Source organism: Petromyzon marinus, chromosome 10 (assembly GCF_048934315.1).
Source record: "Petromyzon marinus isolate PM22_M1 ecotype Great Lakes invasive population chromosome 10, UKy_Petmar_22M1.pri1.0, whole genome shotgun sequence".
NCBI lineage: Eukaryota > Metazoa > Chordata > Hyperoartia > Petromyzontiformes > Petromyzontidae > Petromyzon > Petromyzon marinus.
In genome coordinates, this window is record NC_133676.1 from 16088589 (window position 1) to 16116153 (window position 27565).

Genomic DNA, 27565 nt, shown 5'->3' on the forward strand with positions numbered 1-27565 from the left:
ATTGTCCCAAGGAAACTTACGATCCTGCTCTAGTTGTGTACAACAGCTCTAGAATCAGTCAGTTTAATGAATTTGGCAATTTACTTGTATATCATTATATTAATTACACTTATCTGTCTGTCTATCATTTATCTACCTGGCTTTCCCTTTTTATTTGCATTGCTTCGTGGGTTACTTCTACCGAGACTGCTGATAACAAAAACAATCTTACCAACGTATTGTTAGGCTTACGACCAACATACTGAGAATACCAATACACACTCATCCACCCACTGTTAGGTTTCAGGCGTCGACCAGGAGGTCATAGCGGCCAATGCTGTGGTTGCCGCTGAGCACCGCCACCGTCGCTTCCTTTCCCTCTGACGCGTGCCACGCACGGTCGAGAGCCCGACCGTGCGTTGCTCGGGCCCTGCCCGGGCCCTGCTCGGGCCCTTCTCACGCCTCTGCCAGCGGGTCCCGGCTCGAGCGTTGACGGCGCTGCTCGCGCGTTGCGTCCGCAACCCCCGCAGGGGCCTCGAGCGCGCACATCGCTCAGCTCACCGAGGAGCTGTCGCGGCGCAGCGAGGACGCGGTGAGGCAGCAGGAGGAAATCACCCAGCTGCTCTCCCAGATCGTCGACCTGCAGAAGAAGGTCAAAACGGTGAGTGGCGTCAGGGAATGAAGGGGCGGCCGGCCGGTTGGCTCGCCGGAACTGATGTCGTCCGTGAGCGTTGAAGCCGCCACTTGTGAAGCCGAGGGTTTGTTATCCTGGCAGCGGTTTCGGTTGGTGGTGTGAAGCCCTGTCACGTATTGCGGCATATTCCAGCTCTGTGGATTCAAATGTTCAGTTGAACTTCCGGAAGCGTGTGACCTTTAAGAGGAGCCGCCTCGTGTTGAAGGCACTTCAGAAGTGGTTCTGTGATGCCATCTTGTGGTGGCTGTGGTACAACACAGGACCATGGCTGCGAGAGTTTTGAAGGGAAAGTATCCACCTCGTGACGGCATGGCAGCAGCGCGAGTACAATTGCTGAAGAGCGAAACAAAAATGTGACGAGTGGGATGGCACGTGAGCGGAATGGGACTGGAGGAAGCAAGTAGCCATGTCAAGCAGGAAAGGCATCAGCGGGGGCATCCAAAAGTCGAAGACCGAGGGGAAGACTGAGCACCAGATGGTGGTGATGAGACCCTGAAGCAAATCTTGGTGGTCTAGAATTGACTTTGCAACAGTTTGGGGATCTGGCAGGGAAATGGTACAAGCCCTCGTACACACCTTCATTATTTTCTTGTCTTTACGGTATGCTTAAATGTCATATCATAGGGTTCAATATGTTATTCGAGATGGTAACTAGATCATTGTTTTTAATGAAAGCAGTTTACAGATTAAATGAGTGTGGGGTGGAAGCCACCTCCTCTTTACAGCTGTCTGAGGTATTGGTGCGAAGTCCACAGTGATATGGCTGGGGCGAGTCCTTCCCACAACATATTGCTTATATCAACCATGTAGAGACGAAGGGCTTGGTGGACTCCTAACGGGCAATTGAACTCCAGTCTGTTGGGCTTTCAACCAACAGCAACGGAATTCCAGATTGACAAGGATCTACTGAAATTTGATTCTCATCTCAACGTATTTTCCAAATAATCTCTTTACCATTCGTTGAGTACCACTTTGGTGGAAACTCAGCCGTGGTCGTTTTAAAATCGTAGTCGTTGGCTCTGCATTGGCATCAGCCACACGGCTATCCGGTCAGGTATGCTCTATCCTATTTGTGTTATCGCACTGCATTGCAGCCTGGTGGTTTGTGTCGTTGCAGTACTCGGCCGAAAATGAGGAGTTGTCACAGCATCTGGGAGCAGCTAAGGACGCTCAGAGACAGCTCACAGCTGAGGTCTGTGCCTTCTGCACACACAGCATGCATATACAGCGAACGTCCCCTTAAACACACTTGGACATTGTTTTTGCACGTGCATTTTATACGCAAGTTGTATTCAAAGTTTCCTATTCGTTTCAGAGTCATAGCGAGCAGTGTACAAATCACGTCATACCGAGGAATGGCCTCTGGAAGATGTGACAACTACTTCTGAAATAATTTCAATTGGCCTCTTTACCCACACCATGTGACACAGTATTCTCAGATGGTAAAATTTATAAACATTATTTTCAAAGGCAGAATATGTAAAACCAAGCAAAACACCAAATGTTAAATGTGATGTTTTTTTGTGCATTGGAAACCAGGCAGAGACCATCACCTCTGCGCATTTGGATCCTCAGTTGTTAGTTATCAATATTGGAGCCCGCACAGGGTAGATGAGCTGGATGTGTAGCGCCTTCCCACGGTGGCAGCCGCCCTCTGCAGAGAGGACAACACCAAAACGAGGGCGCGCTCCCAGGCGAGGTGCCCTGTCATGTGACCACGCTACCACCGCCACCACCGCCACTTTCTCTCTGCGCGAGCCGTAGAGCAGAAGGCACGGCGACCCTTCGCGTGAGCCGGTTCTCCAGCTTGTGCACCATGCTCGTAGCACGAAGGATATCACGAAGGGAAGTGAAATGCTTTGTGTGCCTGTGTGCGTACGTGAGTCTTATACACATGTGTGTGTCTGCATCTGCCAGTCATCTCAGTCTGTCAACCCATAACACCTGGGCATGTCCCAAGGCCTGTCAGCACGCCTTCGATGCCTCGCGTGGCCTCAAAGTGCATCTAGCCTAGCAAAAGCACTGTGGTGATGTCACCATCACTGAGTGGTGAATGGTGGCCGCTGTTATCTATGCGTTCCTGTGTGTATGTCTGCGCTTTAACGTACGTCGGCAGCAGTAGTGTAACGGTTAGAGCTCTGCCCTTTGTGAACCCGGCTACCAGAGTTTGATTTCCGCTTACGACCAACACCAGTGACCTATATTTCAACCGGCCCTTGGCCTCCGCTAGGTCGACTCAGATTCAAATAAGTACCTAGTGCGGTGTGTAAATATCTATTTGGATAAAGAAATTGAAGTCGCCCTTTCACAATTGGCAGCCTGGCGGTCATACAGATGAGCTGCAACTCAGCCATACTGCTAAGCCAATGCAGGCAACGACACCCTGATGTATTAGTCCACTCAATGTCAGTTTGTTGTGATATCAGCACTTGCCCCAACAGCCTGTTAAGGGTGTACGGGGGCGGGGGGGGAATCTTCGGTCTTTGTAAACGTGTGTGTGTGTGCGCGTGTGTGTGTGTTTGTCGCCCAGGTGCGGGAGCTGCAGGAGAAGCTGGCGGAGTGCACGGACATGCTACACGAGGCGCAGGAGGACGCGAAGAATCTGCGCAACCAGATCGCCCCGAGCACCACCCCGTACCGCTGGTTTCACCCGCTCGCTCAGTTCCCCCGGGTAACGGCATCGCAGAGAAACAACACGCCTCTCTCTCCCCCTTCAGCTCCTTCCCTGTGGCCCCGTTTAGCTATTCACGTGAGAGAGGTTCCATTAAGATTTTGGTCTTGAAGTGGACACAGACGCAGCCCCATCATCGCTCGGAGAAGATAATATTGGCTACAGTTTTTTGAGAATTCGACGACGATTCGAAAGGTAACAGAAAATAATCTACCAATGGAATATGGAATTTGCACAAGTGGTTGTAAGCTGTAAAGAGAGCAGCAGGCACCCCATGTTGATTTGAGCAGGAAAGCACTGACTTTGATATTGATCATGGTTCTTCCCCTGGTGGGATGGCCCCGTCGAGCGATGCAGATCGGTGCGATGAAAGAGAGATTAACAAGGGATAGAGACGACAAGGGTTGATGATGAGTGATCACGCGTACAGCCGTTATGGCATCACAATGCCACGTGAAGTTATAGTCCCTGTGCATGTGACATGCGACGTCACGTGGCCTGCCAGCAGACGCTCACACTATTTTGTGGCTCGCCGAAAGACATAGATGAGGGATTCAGACATAATAATCAAAATGTCCCCATGGGTAGTGTTTATCTATATTTTAGACCCTGAGCCAGTGTCAAAAATTATTAATTCCCATTGCGATGGTCCCTTTACTCTCAGTAAAACCACTCTGAACTTCCTACAAAGTGGTACGAATATTGAGAAGGAATGATTGGCTGCGTCGATCTGAACCGGGATTTTAACTCTGCAAATCGAGGTTTAGCTTTATAAACATGGTGCAACTCGACCTCATCACATCTTCAAGAATTATAAAATGTGCATCATTTTATTTGGTTCAAGGCTGATCGTATTTTGGAGAGACTTTGCCTTGTCATGGAAAGGTAGAATTTCCACTACTAGCTTTGAACATCAGTAGAGTAAGGACCACCCAATGCTCATTCGAGCATGGAGACATTATTATTGATGCTTTTGCTGCTTAGTGATGTTGTTGCTGATGATGATGATGCTGTCTGCTGTAGACTCATCTGTCGATATTAAATCTGGTATTTGATGACAATGATGGTGCCGTCACTGATACTAAATAGGCTCATTGCTGACGGTGATGATTCTTTTCTCGTGAATTTGTACTGATGCTTCAGGTTTGTCTGCTACATGCGGTGTTGATGATGATGAAGCTGTTGATGATGATGATGATGAAGCTGTTAATGATGCTGCAGGACTCGCTGGCGGCTGAAATCGAGGGCACCATGAGAAAGGAGTTGCGATGGGACGAGTTGGGTCACAAGTACGCGCCACGCAGCCATTTTACATCGCTGACTGCACGCACACCCCAGCACCACCTTGGCAACCATCAGCTGCACCACCACCGCCGAATTTCCAGAGGCTCGTCGATAGAGCTTCTGACTTACAATGAGAAATATTCTACTCTGGTTTTGGCTGAATTATTCCCTCAGGGTCGATAGAATGACTCTGTAGAAGGCTCGGCTTGGTGGCACGTGCCTTTGATCGAGCGCTATGGATGCAACAGCTGGGGGCTCATGCAGATTTATGAACTTTCTTTCAGGAAGGTCCCTGCAGCGGAAATTTTGCCAATCCCTTGTTAAGGTGCATTTTTAAATTAGCAGGTAATGAGCGTACCCACGGAAACCAACGCACGCCAGGGAATGAAACTCTGTGTTCACACGGGGTATGGGCTCTGTTGCTGTACTGACACCTCCTGGCCACGGCGCGGTGCAGCAGTTTGCGAGTTTCATAGCTCACGCTGGGCTCTGCGTGCCAGTTCAGTTCAGATTTACTTGGTGACACGGCCGAGTAATATTCAGCCAAAGGCTGCTTTGCAATAGAGACCCGCGTGCCAGCAGACTTGCCCATATCAATGCCATTCATGGTAGAAGGTTTTATTTTTTGCTCCATATATTCAGGTTAAACTAATGGTGTAATTTTATAATGAGACATCGTCATTTTAGCATGGAAACCTCACAGTGAACGTTAATGTCCAGCGTAACAAGAAAAAAGGCCACTGGAAGGTGACGTTACAGAACTACTGCTGCAGTGGCTTCAGTAGGCCTCTTTTCCACGCCCGGTGCTCCGTATTATTAAATGTCTGGCACATTGTGCTTGCCACATTGAGATTAACCAGGTTTTTTTTATTCGTTAGAGATGTAATATATCGACGCAATTGACACGTTAAAATTAATACAATGCCATTTTTGGGAGTCCTTCTGTGATCAGACTGAGTCAACTGGCTACTCTTGAGAGCCCAAGTTTATTGTGGATGTCTGAAACCGGCATGATAAAGCCAGGATCTATTTGGAGCTGGGTCATTGCTATGAGATGACGATGATGAACCTCCATGCCAAACCGAACCCTTCCCAATGAGTAATTTAAGCACTGGCTGCAACTTGGGATCTAGGCAGCAGGATTAGACTGGGCTGCCGGGCAACCAAACATTTCACCCGCAAGCCAATCTTGCAGTTAGCCTATCACGCACGTTTCGCAACATAAACGTCAGCTTTAGTCAGCCGGCAAATTATTTAAATCCGAGTGTGTGGTGAGTCAACTCAACGACTGGCTTACGGGCAAAATGCCCGGTTGCCAAAAACTTCCAGTTCGGTGCCAACCCCGGCTCGTCGCTCTCCTCGCAGGGGCCACCAGAAGCGCGTGTTCGACACGGTGCGCATCGTCAACCAGACGGCGCGGCGCTCCGCCTCGTGCTGCCTCTCTCCGCTCCCCATCCCGGGCTCGAACCAGACGTCGGCGCGAGCATCGCGGCCCCCCAGCGGCACGGCGTCGCCGCGGTCCGGCCTCTACGGCTCGGACTTCTCCTCCGCGGCGCTGCTCGACAACCGCATGCGCAGCCTCCTTCTGGACGTCGACGCCCTCAACCACAAGTCAGTGCTGCCCCTCGTCAGCCTCCTGCGCCCGCCCCTGCCGCCCCCTTCCTCCGAGCTTCCTTCAGCGTTCACCCAGAACCTTCCGTCAGCAGCGTTCATGGGTTCCCAAAAGCAGTATCGTTTCGTTCATGCACGCGTTCTTTCGTACGTTCATTGATTGCTGGAAGTTTGTCTTTTTTTTTTATCTTTAACGAAGCTTCGATATGGCATATCGCAGCTTGGCACGCTGCCTTGGAGCGGCTCGTATTTTTTGTTCGGGTCATTCCCCTCGAGCGTAGCGAGTCGCGTGCCCACACCTCCCTCCCCTCCCTCCCGCCCAGCGACGACAGGCGGCCGGGCCAGCCGGGCACGCCAGGCTCGCACGACCTGGAGACTGCTCTGCACCGCCTGTCGTTGCGGCGCGAGGCCTACCTGAGCGAGCGGCGCTTCATGGAGGAGGAGTGGGAGCGCCGTCTCGCCGAGCTGGCCTCGGGTCGCGCCGGCGGCGGCGGCGGCGGAAGCGATCGCCTCCCGACGCCGGGCTGCGGCAGCGGCAACGACGCCGACGGCGGCCGACTGTCGGACGGCGCTCGCTCCTCGTCCGCCTCGTCGGCGTCGGTCGATTCGCACTCGTCCATGTCGCTGGCATTCCGCTCGTACCTGCCGGACAAGCTGCAGATCGTCAAGCCGCTGGAAGGTGACGCGCCGCGCGCGGGGCGACGCTCCCTCCTGTCCTTCCTGCGGCTCCGGTCGCCGCCGTCCCCCCTTAGCCGGCCCGCGCGTGCCGCGCACGGCCTCCCCACGCACCGCACGTTCTTCTTTAAGGACAGCACGCTCGGCTGCCTCTTTGAGATCCTCTGACGCGGCGGGTTGGCGCCGGGGCTCCGTCTCCGCGGGCCACGAGCGGTGCTCGCTGTCGGCTTTAGAGGCAGGAGGTGGTGCCCCCCCCCCCCCTCCAGTTTGAAGAGTCAACGAAATTCTGCCTCGGTTTTTTCAGTTTCAGATGAATCGTGTACATGCAGCCGATTGGAGTGCGCAAGCGTATGAAATGTGAAACTCCTCTCGTCTGCCCTCCCAAATACCAGCTTATCGATTCGCTAAAATCTATCCTTGGAGATTCGAATTATCCACGCATCGGTTCTTTATATTAACACGATGAGTAGACCATCACCCGTACGTATTGCCTGAGCACTGATCATGACTTACAAATGTAAGGAGTTTAAACAGCAGTGTCATCTTGCTCAATTATTCATTGGGCATTACTCCTCTGCATCGACTTCTCTGAGCCAGTGGTTGACATTGCTATGGCAAGGGCAGTCTATCCATGGCACAACTGCTGTTGACTTCATACAAATGAGCACTTAAAATTTCTCATCAACTCTTCTAAACAAGCCAAGGTTTCGTATGCCAAACAGGAACATGCAAAATTGCAGATTAGATAAATATATTTACATCCTAAACAACTCCTATCTTTTTTGTTATGAAGATGGTTTAACATGTACCTGTATATATTATGGCTGTTTGAAAACCATACGACCATTTTTACACTAAAATTAGTAAAGGAATCACATTGGTCAGTGAAAGCTTTTGCTGCTGATGATTGCGTCTGATGTGCTTGTGTGTCGTTTGTCACTTTCACATGAATATGTGAAGCTTTTTTTTTGTTCACCAATCACGTTTCAAATCATTCGCCACGTCCATCTGTAAATGCATTCTTCATCTCTTGTTTTTCTCTTTAAATCGTCTTTGGATTTTATTAGCAATGTGATTTTGTCTTTCTTGCCTATCGCTTGAACTTCTTTGAATGTCTTTTGTTGCATTGTTTTATTTTAATGTTATCTAATCACCTATTTGTAGCTGCCAACTGTTTTGAATTGACGGTGCATTATTTGATATATACAGGAATGCTTTGAGCTCTATTTTTTATTAGATGTATATCGTCCATCGAAGAAAATTGGATATAAATCGTTTTTTTTACCATGAGACTAGAGCAGTAGTGCTCATGTCCATTGGTGACCCCGAGCCTCTCAAGGAAATTCCACATTCTCAGGGTGACGGCCTGGACAACCGCTCTTGACTATCCAAGAGCAGTTGCCGGCACGGGAGGATGGTGTCCCAAGTCGACCCACAACTAGGAGTTGAACTTATTGCATTTTGGTTGCGAGTTGGATGATGGAACCAAAGTGCCAACCTGGCTGGATGAACCTAGCTGGATGAGCCTGGCATCTTCCTCGAATATTAATGTTCGATCGTGATCCAGGTTTGGTCGCAGAATCACTGAGGCTCAGTGTCTGCTCCTTTGCCGTCCCCTCTGCTATGAACATTTGCTCACTCATTGGTCTGAGACAAAATCCAACAAAATCAAGAGTGCTATTATGGCCAAAAATCAGTGTTGCCTTTGACTTTTAAAAGTTGGCAGCTATGTAATAAGGCCTTGGCTTTGGATTCGTTTTTTTACATTTTTGCAATCAAAATTATGACATTTCATTTGCTGAATTTTTTTAAAGCATTCATCTTGTAAAGATGTTAAGATATGTCCTTTTCAGCCTGAAAGCATTCTTTGTTAAATTTGTGTGTTTTTGATTTCTGTACCTTATTTTTGGCTTCTTTATCATTAATTTATGATTAAAAATTATGCCTCAGCCACTGCCTGGTGCTCTATACATTTTGTCCATCTCCAATCAATACCGTTATATGTGAGACGTGATTTGTACGTGCTACTTTCGCTCAGAAATCTCACCGTTTTAATACACAAAGAAATGTATATTGAGAAAAACTGGAAAATATTCATTTGGGGGGGGGGCAGTCCTCTTGAATCATGCAAACATCATTGTCTGAAAAACTTGCAGAGCTGGTGGATATTTCCCGTCCCAGCGGCAGTGTCTGTTCTCTCTCCATATGTTCACAGTTCACAAAGCGATTTACATTTCGTCTACACCAGAGGGAAGTTGGGCTGATGAAGGCCGCTTGTGTTGTGGCCGAAACGTCGTGAGAATTTTATTGTGTTATTTTATTTTATCAATTATTATTCTTTTATTCTCATTCTACGTGAGCTTTACCGAAAGAACCAAAGAATATGAATCCCTGCAGTCACGAAAGTTTTTATCGAAATTTAGCCCTCCTTTTGTGAATTAAACACACGACCACAATGCCACCTGACCAGATATTCCATCTGAACACGTGTGTGTGTGTACATGTCCATAACAAAACGTTGGTAAGAGATCGACTGTCGTGAACGTGACCACCTGCATTACTTCCTGCCCTCCACATCCAACACGACTGTTTACGTGAAGCGTTAACTTTACACAAAGTTCATAACAGTCACTGCCACCACATCGTTTTGTGGCCCAGCGTGACTCTGCCCCGGTTGTTTTTTTGAGTCCATCTGACGACACACGTGTGTGAATGTGTGGTCCATGTGGGAAGCGGTGGTGCAGTCGCTAGTGCACTCTGCAACAAACCCAATGACCTAATTGGAATTCCTGGCTATGGCCGACGTCACTGGCGAGTGATATCTGAGCCAGTCTGGGGCCTGTGCGAGGACAGCTCCTCCGTACACGAGTACTTGGTGCGAAATGTAAACATCGACAGTGGGGAGACAATGGTGGGCAGGCATGATGCTGGCTACACTCATGCACTGTGCTGGTCCTAATAGGTGCTTCACTCAATATAGTCTGTTAAAGTATTTGTCCCAATAGTTTGTTAAAGGCTACACAAGGGGGGGGGGATATTTGTATTTTTTGTGTGTATGAACCTGGATATGTCGATTCAATTTCATTTAATGGCAGATGGTGTATGAACCTATCTTGGTTGTTTTATAGGTCAACCTAGCCAGGTTTAGTGTAACCTGTGGCACTGTGGAGACAAAGGCAGACACTTGTGATGCTGGCCACACAACCACTCAATTTCCATGCGAGCATTCATAGGTGTTGACCAACACCATTTGCTCTTAAAGGCATTTGCACGTGTATTTGTGTGTGAATACATCTGTATGCCAACTGGAGGTTTGAGTTCAACACTGCAATCCCAGCCGCCCTGATTCAGCCGTGGGTAACACACGCGGCAATCGATATCTGAACCTGGTCCTGGTTAGCGTCATCCCAAACAGGGGCGGAGCCAGGATTTCAGGCCGGGGTGACATTCAACAAATTTTAATTTCAAGAATGATTAGAGTCAGGCTGTTGAACTAGACGCCATCGGTTGGCGACACACTCTGGTGACAATGCAGTTGCACGGAGTCCGCCAGACCGAGTGTCGTACACTTACACGCAGAATGTCACCCCTGTCACCCCCCCTGGCTCCGCCCCTGATCCCACACAAATGAATACTCGCCGCAGTATTTACACCGTCGGCGCCGGGCAGACGAACGTGGCCACCGTTTTGCAGTGCCCACCCTCGATGGGCCGGGGTCGGGGGGGGGGGGCGCGGCGGGGGCTGTGTGGGGCCTCTCCAGCAGCGCTTGCTGTGACAGGGCGGCGTCCCGCAGGGCTGAGCGGGGGATTCCGTGTCGCCCTCTGCCGTGCTTGAGCAGGCTCCATGACGCTGCAGCAGTGGCAGCAGCTGGCCCAGCCGCACCTGGGCGGGATCCTGGACGCGCGCCCCGGCGTCATCACCAAGGACTCGTGGCCGACCCTCCCCCCGCCCTCGTGGGGTCATCCCATCTACCGGATGAGCGACTACGAGGAGGAGGAGCCAGGTGAGGCCGCTTCGTGGCCACTTCACCGGCCGCCCGTCCCCCCTGCCGCGGCGCGTCCGCTTGCGGAGGCCCGTGGTCTTTCGCCTTGGATACCGCAAATCTCTCCCCTGCGACCTCGCCCCCCCCCCCCCAAACTCCAGATGACTCTGAAGTGCTGTTGCCAGACTTCTTGCTCGTGTCCTCGAGCACGGACCACAGCGCTCCAGTCCTCAGGTCTCTCCACTGGCTCCTCCCCAGATCGGTGACAGGATCGCTCGCACCCTCTTCATGATCCTCCAAGGACTGGCGCTTGCCCACCGTCCCCCCAATCGTGGATGTAATGATTCACCAATTGCCATTATTCAGTGCCACGAGTCTGTTCATGACTCAATTCTTATTTTGGCAGGTAAAAAATAACTTCTACATGTATATGAGTAAAAGAATAATTGATGTTCACATGCACTGTTCGATGCATGTATTGTGAGCGTAACGATTGGCTTCAGCCGGTGAATTGTTACATCTTCTCCTGTCCACGTGCCAGTGGTTCCAACAACCAACCTGTCAAATCCCCTGGGCAATCTCAATTGGAATATATTTCCACCTGCGGGTCTCATGCCCTTGTAGTTCAAGTTCAAGGCCAAGACGTTCCCCTCCTCCTCATCCATTCTCTTTTCATTAACACGCTACGATGGTGTTCTTTACTCGGTGCCTGGTACCCTCATACTCTACACCTACCTTCCCACTAAACAGTCCCTTTCAAACATTGTCTCTTTCCTTACCTTGCCTACTCGTCATTGCCCTTGGTTATGCCGTCTTAAGACGTGATTGTGTATAAACACTTTACGAGTGCATATGCCCGTAGCCCAAGTTCCATTTTACTTTGTCCTGCCGTCATGCCAACCCCGTGGTCTCATTAAATCCCTCGCGTATCCTTCATCATCTCGGGTGACACAGATCCACTCCACGTGTGCGGGGAAAAATAGGCAGTTTTATTCCAGGAAGCCACTTCTAGAGGGTGACTTGGAAAGTAAGCATTCTCCAAGTCATCAACCAGTCTCTGACAGCTGATTACGTGGTTGGTATTTTTAAAAAGTATTGCAATGTGATTTCTGGGGGTGACACCGAGAGGCTGGCGACCCAGGAGGGGATGTGAAGCTGGATGGTGGGATACTGCAAGAACAGTGAAGAGGCGTCATCTCACGTTTATGCAACAGAAGTGAGATCTAGCATGAGGAATGAAGTTATGACAAGGTTGGCCATAATCATTAACATAGACCCTAATGACCTCTGGACCGTGACCTTCAGTGTAGCGATTGATGGTAACCAGGGGCTGCCTGGCACATTTTCCCACCATTGTCCAATGCTTAGCATGAAGTCCCCGGTGAGAACAATTCATGTGTTTCACACCCACTGCTATCCCTTACCTCCCGTCCCTGACCTTCCCCCCCCCCCCACCGTTTGTTCCCCCTGTTCTGCCCCCAGTGTACTTCCCCGGCAAGTGCGTGTCCCAGACCAACTACACGTATACGTTCACCACGTGTCGAATCATGCACCCCTCGGATGTGACGGCCATCACCACCAGGTGAGCCCTTGCACTCGCGATGATGCTCGGGACTTGGTGTCGGATGATGCTGCTGTTGTGCCATCCCAAAGATGCATCCCCGCTCCTGCATTTGCCATTGTGAATGAGGCAAAGCTGCTATGGGCAAAAAGCCTGTGGCCTGGTATAGAGAGGGATGGCTGGCAATGTAACCGTGTTGTTGTTGTTTTGTTGTTGTTGTTCTACATAGTCCCCTTGTAGTGCGGTGCTCTTGACCGTGTGGCATGTTGAACAAGAAGAGGACGATATGAAGCGTCAGTGTAGAAACATCAGCCACGAATGTTAAATCCACCTTCTGTAATTGTGAAACTGTCACAATCGTGAATACGTTGCTGCGGTCACCTACACTTCCATTGTAAACTTGCTCGTGTGTGTCAATAGGCTGCCACCTAGTTAACTCGATGACATTAAATTGATTTTAGAGTGCTCAACAAAAGCCACAAAGATCGTTAATTAAAATCGGAGTCCGCTTTTCACAAACTGTAAAGCATGTTCTCATGTTTAGTGAGTTTGATGGCCTCAGTAAGGTCACCAAAGTCTGCACAAAAGCACATTCATAATTGAGTCTTAACGTCATTTCATGAGGTGTACATCCAAAGAGAGCAAAGTTGTAGTGGCTCTGCGATGTAGATCATGAAGGATGACAATTAGAAGCCAGTGATGTCACTTCTAGGAAAAAGGCTTTACTTTGAAGGAGATTCTCATGGAATATATTTTAATTTACAAATAGGAATACATTTCGGAATATAATTTCGATTAAATGGGCTACAATAAAATGAAATGAATTGAATTAAATAAGTTGAATATTTCAAATTAATGTATTATATCTCACAAATGTAAATAGTAATTATAAAAAAACACATGCAATTGTGTCTCCCTGCTCAAATTGTCAGGAAGACCACACCCCTATTAGGTGGCCTTGAGCCAGTGGTGCAAATTCCACATTCCCATGGTGGGGGCCAGTCTTGTTGTACCATCACCACCATGGACTTCCCACAAAGTAGTCTCACAATATTGACTTAATGAGTATGATGGGCTGAGTGAAGCCACAATGATTAAACCCACCCCTACCACACACAGTAGCCCACCTGTAGGGGTCAGTATTATTCCAGTTCAGTCATTGATGAAGACGCCTAGACGTCTGCTTATTGGTGGAGATTTGGTCAAGCGTTAATTCTCCAAGACACAATTACAGATTTGATAATGGTACATTTGGGCATTATGTGGAGTTCTTAAAATTAGTAGATATATAAAGGTATGTAAAAAAATAACATTAATGGCATTGAGTACAATCGGCTGCAAATGAATATTTCTGTAATATATAAGTAAGCTGACATGCACAGCAGACGTGCCTACAGGATATGTACTAAGAATGTAAAAAATCATTAAAATCGAGTATTTTCCTCATAATATCTGTCTCAATTGCATGCAAAACATTAACAATCCAATATTATATTATATTCATGTGTATTGTTTGTGATTGGCTCATGGAAACCAGACAGCTACTTTAGGTTTGACCATGAGCCACAGGGACAACACAAATAATCAGTTAATCACGAGTTTAAATGTGACACCGCATATTATGACAATTCACAAATAATCAGTTAATCACGAGTTTAAATGTGACACCATATATTATGACAATTCATTGAGATGGTGAATTATTATTAGCCTAATTTACACCTAACTGTGAGAAGTGTTCAGTTATCACCACATTTTTCAAGTGCAAGCTCTAAGTTAGTAGAGCACATGCAAATCAGCACCTTACTGCGTGGGATGCTCACTTACTAAAGTTTTTCGGTCAGAGTACAACACAACTTTGGGATGTATTGGTTTCATGATTTAATATCTGAGGTTCAGAGAACCACAATTAACACTTTCAGAACGTTAGTGTTATTATTCTTAGCTCTTTCGGTAAAGTCACGTTGAAGGGAAACAATAAAATAACGTGACTTTACCGAAAGAGCTAAGAATATGAATTACTGCAGTCACGAAAGCTTTAAATCAAAACCTTAGTGTTCTTTATTATTTCCCAAAGTTCAGACTGTTCCATGGCTATATAGCTGCGGGAAACCCACCGGTATATTCCATAAACTGAATTACAGGTCTTTTGAAAAACGATTTGTTTCTGCAATGAGCGCTGTCCTGGTTATATAGGGTGTGTTTTTATATATTTATGTGCAGTGGTTATTATATGAACTGGTCCTGGGCCTCTCTTGAGGTCGATTGAACATTAAATGAGTACCCGGCACCATGTGTGAACATCAGCGCTGGAGAAACAAAGGCAGCCGGGCATGGTGTTAGCCACCCACCCACGCCATGCTGAGCTTTCATTAATGCTTGCTAACAGCACGTACTCCAACAGTCTATTCATGGGTATACATGCGATGTTTGTCTTTGTCATATATGCATGTATCCGTCTGACGAACAGCGTTGCAGTGGTTAATCCACTAAACTAAGATCTCAGTGAATGTTTCCTCCTGTGATGCACATAGCCTTTAACAGTTGGAATATGAGCCTGACGGAGGTCTACCCTCGATTGACTCAACCGGAGTTAAATTCTTAGCAAAGGGCATGGCCATGGCCACCCTTCCCCCATCGTGTGCCATGCTGGCTATTATCACGTGCTCACTAACAGCACTTGCTGCTAACGTCTATAAACGCTGGATGGGGGAATTGCCATCTTCGTGTGATTCTCTTAAGTTCACACTTTATTTTTTACCACTGACTGTGCGTCGTTTTGTAGCCTTTTCTGCACGACGTTATCTTTGATGCGCTTCACTGTTTTGTTATACTCAGGCTTTGGCTGAAATGTTTCATGAAGCCGTCTAAATTATAAACGGTCAACAACGAACAGTAAGACACTGCTACATTCAAATCCGCCCGAGCGTAGCTTTAGACCAAGCGATTATAACCCTTCCTGTAGTGTGTGCTATCGGTAGACCTCTACTAACACGGTTATGGAAACAATCCTGTTTAAATATGCCTTTAAATCTTCTGCTTTTAAAAAATCTACGCTCATTAATGCTGATTTTATGGACTGTTATTCTTTGGTGCCGTGATTTACAATGATTTAACTCCACTTCGCTCGCAAGTAGAGATTAGCTTGGTTGAAAATTGCCATCTGTGATCTTGGGCTCAGGGTGCCAGAGCAATCTGCTTCGCTTATTGCAGTACTCTTTGTTGATGATGAAAAATCATTGCAATATTTGGAGGACAATGCTTAATAAATGTGTATATACGCGTGGATGTGCGCCTACAGTGAGTCAAGCCAATGAAGCCGGTGTCTCTGCACACGCGAGAAATGGGGCAGAAAAAATCTCCTTCAGTTGCCCCAAGCCAGTGATGGAAATTCTACATTCCCTTGGCAGGGGGACCAGTTTTTTTCCCCATCATATAATCACCGTTGACTTCCCACAAAATGGTACTCAGGTTTATTGAACGTGGAGGGATGATATGTTAAGTGAAGCCACAACTGGGATGATGACACGCAACTTTCTGGTTGTGGGTCAAGTGCTCTCATCATCAGAACAATTAATGGACATTTATGATTATTACTCAGATGCAGCTGTGTGGTTATATTTAATCAGGGATCAAATCAGCCCTTCATCCATCTAGGCTTGATACAAATTAGTGCTACATCGTACACGGTGGTCCACGGTGGTTGTCCTGTGGAAAGACTTGCCCCCTGTTATCAGCAAGTGACATTTCCATGACTGGCTCAGGGTTGAAACAGGAGATGAGAAACCACGTCGACTTGACGTTGTTAACCACACAATGCACTCTCTCTCTCTCTGGCTCAGTGGCATTGTGCGTGTAGTCCTCGACTCGCTATGTTTTGGGCATGCAGACAATTTGACCTTGACTCCCTTGGCTGCACAACTTCAGAATCAGAATATTTATTTATTTTATCTGATATCCAGTAGGGGCGGGCCAGAACGTTACAACAACAAATAATGCAAAAAGACGATAGGAGTGCAAACTATAGGAAAGGTAAAATATCAATTTCATAAATATACAAATAAAACTAAACAATTGTTATCTTACCAGACAAAGCCCACTGAACTATGAACTTATTCTTCAGAAGCGACCCGGCCAGAAGTGATAGCTCAACAAAGTGGCTTACCACGTGGAACTTTATGACAGTAAAATAATCTAAATAATCTTAATAACAACTCCTGGCTGCCCATCGTATCATGGGCGTTGCTTCACACATTGATCCTGTCACACGCTCCTCTTCCCCGCAGCGGATCTGGCAGCCCCGCCACCAGGCTGTTTGACAGCGTAGCGTCCAGCCCCGTGCCGTCCCGCCGCGCCAGCCTCGCCGAGTCCTTCACCAACGCCCGCGAGTCGACCCGGACCTGCAGCGCGAGCCTGCGTCTGCCGGAGCTGCTGCAGGAGCGTGGCATCTCTGCCGCGTCGCTGCCGCCGCCGCCGCCCCTGGCGGAGCAACGGCAGCAGTTAGCCGCCGCGCACGGCATGACGAGCCGCCCCCGAACGTTGCCCCTGGCCACGGCTACACCGCCCAACTCGCCTCTGCGTGCCGACTTGCCCTCTCCGCTCTTGTCGCCGCTCGCTTTCCCGCCGCTGGGACAGCCGGCCGAGGTGTTCCTGGCCTCCAAGCCGGCCACGGCCGTCCTCAAGGAGGTCATGGGTCAACAGAGGCTGACGAGCAACACGGGAAGCCAGACGGAGCTCAGTGCCAACCACTTCACTCTGGTGCAGAGGCTGAGGAAGCTGGGCATCGGCTCATCGAACGTGGGCGTGCGCGGCAGTGGTAGCGCAAGCAGTGGTGGCGATGACGGTGGTGATGCCGACAGCGGTCGTAGTCGTGATGGTGATGGCTGTGATGGTGCTGCCGCTGCTACATCAGCATCAGCGGTTGCCAAGCCCTTGGCTGCGAAGTACGTGCAGATACTGGAGCGACTCACGCAGTCATTCGCCGGACGGCTGCGACCTGCCCTTGCGGGCATGACGGATTCGATTCGCGGAGCTGGCGAGAGCAAGTGCGGACATCATCACAGCAGCGGAGACCACGATAGTTGCACGGGCAGGGAAATTACGGATCCCGACGCCTGCCGTCGTGTCACCGGCCCCGAAGTGCCGTGCAGTGGCCTCAAGAGGTCTGCTGTCCGCCCCGACGAAGTTGAATCGCGCGAGTCGAAGGTGGCAGCTGTTGGTCTCGCCTGCGCACTGGGGTTCACGGATAGCAGCGAGCCTGCACGGGTCCACTTGCGCGGGGCTTGTGGAGATGACGACCGAGCCGACCGTTGGAACGCTGAGTGTGACTTGGTGAACACCAAGTTGGCGGAAAAGCCAGTGTCTAGGCACGGGATGAAGCGGTCTCTGAGCCTGAACAGCGCGATGTTGATAGGGGGAAGGTCTCCCATGCAGACCAGCCCTCCAGGGCTGGCTGGGATCATGGAACTCTAACAAGCGATCTCGGCGATGCGAGCAACTGAAGTGTGCGTGACGACACGCGCAGAATGCACCGTGTAAATATCGTGTGCCTAACTGTATTATAATGAAACGCAATTGTTATATTGCATGGATGAAAACGGCCTTCAATTGGTGCATTGTTATGGCAGTTGTTGTGTAGTTAACAAAGTTAACAAGTGTGTTCGGATTGCATTTAAATACCAAAAGTTAAGAACAAAACAAGGACGACTGCGATTTTCATGTACATCGTTTGTTCCATATTGCACTTGAATATGTCCATATTTTATCTTCTCTACGTGTATAGGGGGTGTGGTTGTATAGGGGGGGGGGTGGTATGTCTTCATTTTGCTTGTATATATGTACATTTTTTATTACTTTTATTTTCTCATCTGGTACAGTTACACGAAGCACATGTTTATAATCACCCTGGATACACTCGTTGAGTTTACAGTGCTTCCATCAACACCGTCAGCTTATATTTTTTGATTTAAAGCTTTCGTGACTGCAGTAATTCATATACTTAGTTTTTTCGGTAAAGTCACGTTGAAGAGAAACAACAAAATAACAAAATATATATGAAACAATAAAAAATTCTCACGACGTTTCGACCATAACTCAAACGGTCATCATCAGGTGTGTCGGTTTGCATAAATTTATTTTAAAAAAACGTTGGCGTCACACGCAGCGATTGGCAGTTTGCCCAGGACTAGTCCATCTATTTTTTTTTAAAAGAGGAGGGGGAGACGAAATTTTTTATAATGTATGCTGTCTGAAAGCCACTGTAAGCATGAACAATCAATCAAGAACTGAAATGATTTATCAAATCTTTCCAATGATTGCTAAGATAGAATCCATCTTCTCGGTTGAAATTGTCTCTGTGCTTGTATATGTGGATAGCCTCATGAACGAATCTCTCATGGAAGCCAGATGGCTTACAAAGAACCTCCGTCTTGGAAAAGTCAATGGCATGTGAGCCTACTGAATTAGAACAATGATCTGCTACGGCCGAGGTGTTGGTCCTACATTGGAGAAACCAAACGCCATGTCTCGGACCGCATTCGTGAACATAAAGCAGACCTTAAACACGGTAGGACCAACACCTCGGCCGTAGCAGATCATTGTTCTAATTCAGTAGGCTCACATGCCATTGACTTTTCCAAGACGGAGGTTCTTTGTAAGCCATCTGGCTTCCATGAGAGATTCGTTCATGAGGCTATCCACATATACAAGCACAGAGACAATTTCAACCGAGAAGATGGATTCTATCTTAGCAATCATTGGAAAGATTTGATAAATCATTTCAGTTCTTGATTGATTGTTCACGCTTACAGTGGCTTTCAGACAGCATACATTATAAAAAATTTCGTCTCCCCCCTCCTCTTTTCAAAAAAAAATAGATGGACTAGTCCTGGGCAAACTGCCAATCGCTGCGCGTGACGCCAACGTTTTTTTTTAAATAAATTTATGCAAACCGACACACCTGATGATGACCGTTTGAGTTATGGTCGAAACGTCGTGAGAATTTTTTATTGTTTTATATATATTTTGTTATTTTGTTGTTTCTCTTCAACGTGACTTTACCGAAAAAACTAAGTATATACCGTCAGCTTATGTTTATCGCTATAGTTGTAAGCAGAAGAAACCTTTAACATCAGCACTTTAACAGAGCATTACTTTCAACATCACATCCACCTTCAAAATGTTATTTTCTGCGATGCACAGAAAACATGCAGCGCATTACATATTTAAATTATCCACCACACATGTTAAACCAGGACCTATTTTAACACCCAACACCATGCATCCCAAACTGTAGAAGACGGTGTGGTTTTAAGCTGAATGCAACATGCAAAGATTAAATGACAGCATTGACAAAGCCAAGGGCCCTCCAGCCAAGGTTATGGATTACTGCCAGGATAAGTGCTCGCATGGGAAATGGAACTAGGATGAGGGCAGGAAAATCATCCAATCTTAAGGTTTGAAGATCTCGAGATACAAAAAGAGACATCGAGGAAGAGTATGATGGAGAATAAGCATTTAAATAGTTGGTAAAACAGAGCAGTGTACATGGGAGGGGAAAACAAGAATGAGTTGTCCTGAATATGCGAGACAGCGGAACAGCAGGAAATGCGAGTGGGAGGAAGATAACACAAAGGTGTTGGATCAGCAGATGATTAACACCTTGCCATGACCAGTTTTAAACTGACAACATTCACACTGGTTTAGGCTTCCATGGACCGTTCAGCCTGTTGTCGCCAATTCCCCAATCCCTGCGGTGGAACGGACCGTGCGAGGATGAACCTTTGGTGGGAAAGATTTCGTGAGGTTAGGTGGGGTAATGTATGGCGGGTTGTCGTTTTGCAAATAATTCCTTAGGTCTAAACCTTACACTATGAACTAAAACATTTTTTTTTACTTTTTCATATATTAAGGTTGAGTTTGCAATTTTAAAATCGAATTTGTTTTCTCCATTTGTTGCTGTTTTAAAAGAAATGTGGTTATTGAACGACGTGGTAAACTTGTGCTTCTCACCTAGGAAATACAAATACAACTATGCCTACCATTCGAATAACCCACACTGGTGCTGTTCGGGTAAACAGCCAAGGTGACCCATTTTTAATTGGCTGCCTAAAACTGGTCATGGGAATGAGTCGGAAGTGACCACTCGCACTCGTGGTGGTCACAGGGGCTTGTGGCCTGGCCCGGCTGCAGGGCATCGAATGAGCGTGCAATATCGCAATCCTTGGTCTGAAGCAGACGGACGAGCCATGCGCCCTCGTCTCGAGAAGCACGTGGAAAGCGTCTGCGGCAGAGCTTTTCGACCGGACGTGGCTTGGCGTCGTTAGGGAGGATAGGGTAAGCAGCGGCCTCCCTCGGTCCTCCGTCGTCCTCCTCGCGTCATCCCCAGGTGTCACATTGGTCCACTCATCATTGCATCATCGCCCCCCCCCCCTGCCGCCCCCCCTGCCCGTGAGCCCTGCATGCTGTCTCTGGTGTTGTCAACCGTAGCCGTGGTGGCACCTCCACCCCATTGGCCCCGCACCAGTCTCCCGGTCCCGAGCCGGGGGCGTGGCTTTGTCATTGTCGGCGACTTCTTCGGCGGTTTCCATCCCAAGTTCATCGTCCTCGGACTGAACCCTGCCCCTTGGCCTCATCTCCCTTTCCCTGCCCCTTGGGATCCTCCTCCTCCTCCTCACCGTTGGCCTTCTGCTTTCCTGAGCGTGCCCCCCCTGGTCTCCCGAGTCCCACAGCCGGCACGAGCACCACAGCGACATCGTTGCCCACCGTGCTCTACGTCGACGCTCACGTCAGTGCCACGAGGGCCCAGCATGGCCGCCACGTTCTCTCCGATTTTCTGCAGGAAGTCCGCTGCAGGGTTTTGGCTGCTCTCCTTCAGCGCCTGGTTCTCCAGCCTGGGTGGCTCCAGATAAAATTGAGCTTTTATGCATAGAGGTTCCCAAAGCTTGTAGAGGCCCCAGCACTTGTGCTAAATCCCCTCCCATGGGATAGCACAACCTCCAACATGCATGGCAGCCAAAATCAAAGGAATGTCAGGGCCCTTGGGAGCCACGGCATCCGTGTCGTCCATGTGGTCAAGGGGTACCACGTGGCCCAGGGGCACCATGTGGCCCAGGGGCACCATGTGGCCAAGGGGCACCACGTGGCCGAGGGGCGTCAACCCACGCCCAGGCGCGAGGCTCTTGCTGCTGCCAGTTAGGGAAGTGGATGCCCTCTGTGCCCTCCGTTCCGTCCATGCTCGCTGTGCCCACCGTGCCCACGCCCTGCACCCTGATCGAGTTTGATGTACGCGCGGAACACATCCTCGGAAAGGTTGCCCAGAGCTTCCATAACATCCTGGTCACTGGAGAATGCGATGAATGTCATCAAAATCCTTGTAATGAATGGTGAAGCCTGCATCGGCCGAGGATGGGAAGGCCTGGGCAATGTTCCCCTTGCGGTAGATGAAGCTGCTGCTTGCATCCACGTCCATGGCCACGTGGCGAGTCTCCGGACGAGACACGTGCTGGTGCAGCAAAATAACCATTCACGGTGAAGGCCATTGTTGATATCGGTCGGCGAAGGGGCCGCCTCGCTACACTCGACAAGGGACAGCTTGTTACGGTCAGCCGAGAGAGACTATGGTGGGAGCGAGAGGATCAGAGACTTCTCATTGAGCTTGCTACTGACACTGTTTATGTGCGATGCGCCACTAACATGGTGCCCCCCCCCCCCTCCGTGTTCGTTGTATAAAGTGTATATAATATGTACATATTTAACAAATAATTTGTATGTGCTCAAAAGGAATGTAAAGCTTTACTGCCAGTTGTGCTTCGAACATTGAATCCTTTGTCGCTTGGTGTTAGATGATGCCACTCAACATGTTTTTACTTTGATTAAAACGAAGGGAATGCTTATGATAGCAAATGCAGACAGTTGGTAGGGTAGTACAATATGCACTTTTTGAAACAATGAGGCCGAATTGTGAATATTAAAATGAACTGAAAGCGTACTTGAAAAGTGGACTAGCTATGCACTTGGAGTATACATTGGAAAGCTGCGTATGTATTCATGCACACGGGTTTATCCTCAAGTGTCGGCATTGAAACTAGTCCCTACCTGTGGGGAAACCGCAATTCACGTGTTTCAAATGGGAATTCTAGATGATACTGGGCTGCTGAATGTGACCTGGGAACACTTTCAAAAGTAAAATCGAAGTGTCTCCCTGCTGAAGTGAGCATGGGGTGATGGTCATATCCATTGGCGCGACCCTGACCCCGCGGATTAAATTCCACATGTTAAGGGTGGGGGGGGGGGAGCACCAACACATGTTACGTAACCCTTGAATCGTTTAACAGATTAAAGGCCTGATGCAGGAGGGGGTGAACTGAAGGTTTAACTAATCATCACATCATCCATTACCAGCCTCCTGCTGAATGAAGGCCTCAACCACATTGTTACCATCCGTCACGGCCTTGCGAGTGATCCACCTCGCTCCTGCCTGCCATACACGCGGTTGGCTCATCCCCCCCCCCCCATCCCTGTGGCGTTCGTGTCTCGTGCGCGTGTCTCTTCTGTTGGCTGCCAATGCATCACCAGGCTCCTCCATTGGCCATCACCCTTTCTGTCCATCTCTCCTGCTCGAGGCCACTTACGCTTCTTAGCAGTCAATACGATGTCTCAGTAATTTGCATCGATTTTATGGTTATTGAGTTCCGCTACTCTTCCAGCGTCCACCTTTTCGATTCGTGTATCTATCGTTCGTTAAAATACTCAAATGTCAGCTTGTTCGATTGAGCGTGGGGTGGCGCTCCTCACCTTTGATGGCCCTGAGCAGTCGTGGAAATTCGACATTCATGTGGCAGGGTCCAGGCTGTCCATAGGAAGGAGAGTTGGGCGCTCTGCCACAGTGCCATTCAGCCAGATTAATAATATGCATGCTTGAAACTTGAATTTGGAGCTTTCGTGACTGCAGGAATTATTCTTTGTTTTTTTCGGAAAAATCACGTAGAAATAATAAAATAACGAAACGTCGTACACTATTATGTTATTTTATTATCTCTACGTGACTTTACCGAAAAAAACAAAGAATACGCATGCTTATTAATAACATATATACTGTGTACACTGAATAAAATTGAAGTGGATAAATGTGGGAGAGATTTGGGTTAGATAACATTTCTGAGTTAAAATCCCAGTTTGGGTCAAGTTGTCCGCATCTATCACCAGCAGCTGTCCTCTGGACATCAGTGCCCTGTTCACAGCCATGTGGAATTTTCTTCACTGGCTCAGCACTAACAATGGAGATCAACAAGCATTGCTCTGAAAAAACAAGGATATTGACGTTTGAAATGCAGCGTTCATTTGCCAGGATACTTACATATTCTGCATAGAATAATTTGTATTAACACTACAATTGAAGATACTGTGTATGCAAATTAGAAGTCAAAATCAGTTTGAGAACATGAAGGGTGTTCTAGAAATACCGAGCTAATTCTGGAGTGGGGTACCGAGCTAATTCTATGAAGACCAAATGTAGAGCTAGTAATATTATTTATACAGACTTTTCTAGTATAACAACACTAAAAAAAAGATAAAAGGGCGAAGCCACTGAAATTCACAATCCAATTTCGAAACGCAACATCCAACGCTTCCTGTCGAGTCGCAGTCGTAGCCACCACGACGCGAGGGGAAACTGCCCCGGCACCTGACATTGTCGTGCAGCGCGGCGGACGCCGCAGTTCGACGTGAACGTCGCGAAGCGTCGCCGTGCACGCGGTTCCAACGTCCGAGGTCCCCATTGTCAGTGAGTTCCCTTGCCGTGCGTGTGGGACGTGGTCCACCCAAGCCACGTTGTTTACGAAGACACCGCCTCTTTGTGGACCCACGTGCTCACAGTGGTGCAAGTTTATATAATACACCTTGACGACTTGCGTCTTCCTTCACGAAGTTAGTTGCGTTATATGATGTATAATCAAGTACGTGTTATTGTATACATTGTGCACTAACTTGTGTACAGTTTTGTATATATTGCTGTATATTGCTGCAATACTGTGTATACAAACCAAAACATTGTATATATGTGGTAAACGGTATACATATTTGCGTGCCACCATACCATGTATAAAATAGTCTTTACAGCGCTGTATATAATGTCTAAAACAATTACAAAGGTCCCCCATGTAGCCATCTAGCCGGATGGGGCGAGTGCTGTTGTTTGCAGACATCTGAGAGTGCCGGCATAGCACCAGGGATGCTTGCAGTGGGCAGCAACACGCAGCACGTCTGACCAGTGTCGCCTCCCCATTACGAGATTGACACTCCGCACGAGGAACTCATTTTTAAGGCTTACCGACTGTGAGTCAGTCTGGGGAGTTGACACCAAGTTGCACTATAACAGAGCACTTAACTTAAATTGGGTCAATCCGAGTTAAAATCTTGGTGGGAGGTTGATACACTCCCCCTCCCCCCATCATCCCTCTGCTGCCGAAACAAACAGAGCGACACTTTATGGAAAGTCAAAACGTCGACTTTGTATCAATCGGCTGGTCCCCGCGATAGGAATATGGAATTGCCACCACTGGCTTGAATTTCAAGCCCGTCGAGAGAGAGAAGAGGGCCGTCCCGCGCACGTTTAATGGAGAGACATCGGGGCCATAAGCCGGTTCAGACACCAATTTACACTGGCGCTGTATTGGACCAAAGCGTGAACACAGGACCATAGTGTGAACACAGGACCAGAGCGTGAACACAGGACCAGAGCGTGAACACAGGACCAGAGCGTGAACACAGGACCAGAGCGTGAACACAGGACCAGAGCGTGAACACAGGACCAGAGCGTGAACACAGGACCATAGCGTGAACACAGGACCAGACCGTGAACACAGGACCAGAGCGTGAACACAGGACCAGAGCGTGAACACAGGACCAGAGCGTGAACACAGGACCAGAGCGTGAACACAGGACCAGAGCGTGAACACAGGACCATAGCGTGAACACAGGACCAGAGCGTGAACACAGGACCAGAGCGTGAACACAGGACCAGAGCGTGAACACAGGACCAGAGCGTGAACACAGGACCAGAGCGTGAACACAGGACCAGAGCGTGAACACAGGACCATAGCGTGAACACAGGACCAGAGCGTGAACACAGGACCAGAGCGTGAACACAGGACCAGAGCGTGAACACAGGACCAGAGCGTGAACACAGGACCAGAGCGTGAACACAGGACCAGAGCGTGAACACAGGACCAGAGCGTGAACACAGGTCCTCAACAAAGGGCAGTGTGCGAACCCCCCCACACCACAGGCCCAGATCTACACCAGATAAACCAACGCCCGCTTTGGTCATCAGAGTTGCGAAAATGCAATAAACACAAATCACGAGCTGCAGTTTCTGTTTTATGCGATGTTTTGAAATGCAACTCATATATCGTTGAATTGATTCACACACACACACGTGTTTTCAGGCTTTTCTGCTGGACTTAAACTGACGGAGCGCTTTGGCATATGTGAGCTTTGTTCATTGACGCAAGTTGTACATATTGTCTCTACTTTTGCAAATGCATAACGTTAATTTTTGGTGTTTTTTTTAAATAAAATTCTCAGCTTCGTTAAATACGTTTTTTTCCCTCCAAGTCGTGCAATAAACATGTCAGTCTGTCAGTTGACATGAACGGCTGGGGTCCATTGCATTAATACACATTGATCTCTGTTGCTTTCATAGCATTCTCAGGGAACAGAGTAACATTACATATGTCGTAGAGTGTGGTGGGGTAACGTGTGGTGGGGTAGAGTGCGGTGGGGTAGAGTGTGGCGGGGTAGAGTGTGGTGGGGTAGAGTGTGGTGGGGTAGAGTGTGGTGGGGTAGAGTGTGGTGGGGTAGAGTGTGGTGGGGTAGAGTGTGGTGGGGTAGAGTGTGGTGGGGTAGAGTGTGGTGGGGTAGAGTGTGGTGGGGTAGAGTGTGGTGGGGTAGAGTGTGGTGGGGTAGAGTGTGGTGGGGTAGAGTGTGGTGGGGTAGAGTGTGGTGGGGTAGAGTGTGGTGGGGTAGAGTGTGGTGGGGTAGAGTGTGGTGGGGTAGAGTGTGGTGGGGTAGAGTGTGGTGGGGTAGAGTGTGGTGGGGTAGAGTGTGGGCACTCTCGCCTCTTCCCAGATGCCATTATGTCAGAGTGGGCAAAATAACCTCTTGGAGCAGCTCTTTAGTGGGAGGTCTCTTCACCAGCAGTGTTGCGAGCAAAGGAATTGCAAGGGCTGCAACCCTTACTTTATTTTAGCTTACACATCCGCTAATGTGTGGGCATCCTGTTCGTACCGTGTTGTTTGTTAAGCTGAGCCACTGCCGCCGCGTGTTTCCGCCTTGCTGAAAAACCCCCGGCACTTGGACAGCGCCCACGTCCTCACGTGCGAGAGTTTCCAGCTGAGCGGCACGCGCCCGTTATTGTCCCTTCATTGGCGCGCTGCTGCTGCTGCTGTTGCTGCTGCACGTCAACCTTTAAATAAACCTACTTGGACTGTAATAACGAAGCAAATTAGAAAATAAAGACAGATGGTTCAGCTGCCAGAGGTAATTAAATGTAACGACGTGTAATATGTGTTTTAGAACGCTGCGCGGTTTTCTTCGTGCGGTTTGTCCAAACTAAACCGGCAAGACCTGGCCTCGTTGTCAAGAGCACTTAGCGGACAGGCGATTCTCTGCTTGTAAAGGACACCGCTATGAAATAAGTTAAAGAGCCTCGGCAACTTCCGTCTAGCGAGAGAATTGACGCGCGATGTTCATCTCCCATTTGAAGCTCCCTGGGCCAGACGTGGAAATTCCACGTTCATATGACTCCCAGAGGGATCGTGGTTTGCCCTAGCGCGGAGCCACCTGGCTGAAGACAGGGAACCCATGGGTGCCGCGGTGGCGAGATGTTAACTACCTCATCTGGTACACAGGAGGTCGTGGGTTCGATCCCAACGATGACGCCTGCTGTATTTTTGGAGTTTGCATGTCTCTCTCTCCCCGTGGGCGTGTGGATTTCTACCCGGGTCTTCCAATTTTCCCCTCAACATTTATAAACGTGCGTTTAGAGTATTTGGCTGCTATACATTTCCACGTGATAAGCCACTTCGGTGAGCTATCATTTGTGGCCAG

The 27565-nt window shown here is 48.6% G+C and overlaps 1 protein-coding gene across 5 annotated transcripts in view; it reads left to right on the forward strand.

The window, feature by feature from the left end:
• The window catches only part of LOC116940829 (trafficking kinesin-binding protein 1-like), an 87175-nt gene extending 61072 nt beyond the window's left edge, over positions 1 to 26103 (forward strand). For all 5 annotated transcript variants that reach the window (XM_032951060.2, XM_076066203.1, XM_032951058.2 and 2 more), the window contains 9 exons: positions 510 to 640; positions 1791 to 1865; positions 3204 to 3344; positions 4566 to 4633; positions 5994 to 6239; positions 6563 to 6918; positions 10753 to 10917; positions 12379 to 12478; positions 16744 to 26103. In XM_032951060.2, the coding sequence (XP_032806951.1) occupies positions 510 to 640; positions 1791 to 1865; positions 3204 to 3344; positions 4566 to 4633; positions 5994 to 6239; positions 6563 to 6918; positions 10753 to 10917; positions 12379 to 12478; positions 16744 to 17929 (2468 nt within the window). In that variant the 3' untranslated portion in view covers positions 17930 to 26103. The remainder of the gene's footprint in view (positions 1 to 509; positions 641 to 1790; positions 1866 to 3203; positions 3345 to 4565; positions 4634 to 5993; positions 6240 to 6562; positions 6919 to 10752; positions 10918 to 12378; positions 12479 to 16743) is intronic.
• Positions 26104 to 27565: the final 1462 nt, after the last annotated feature.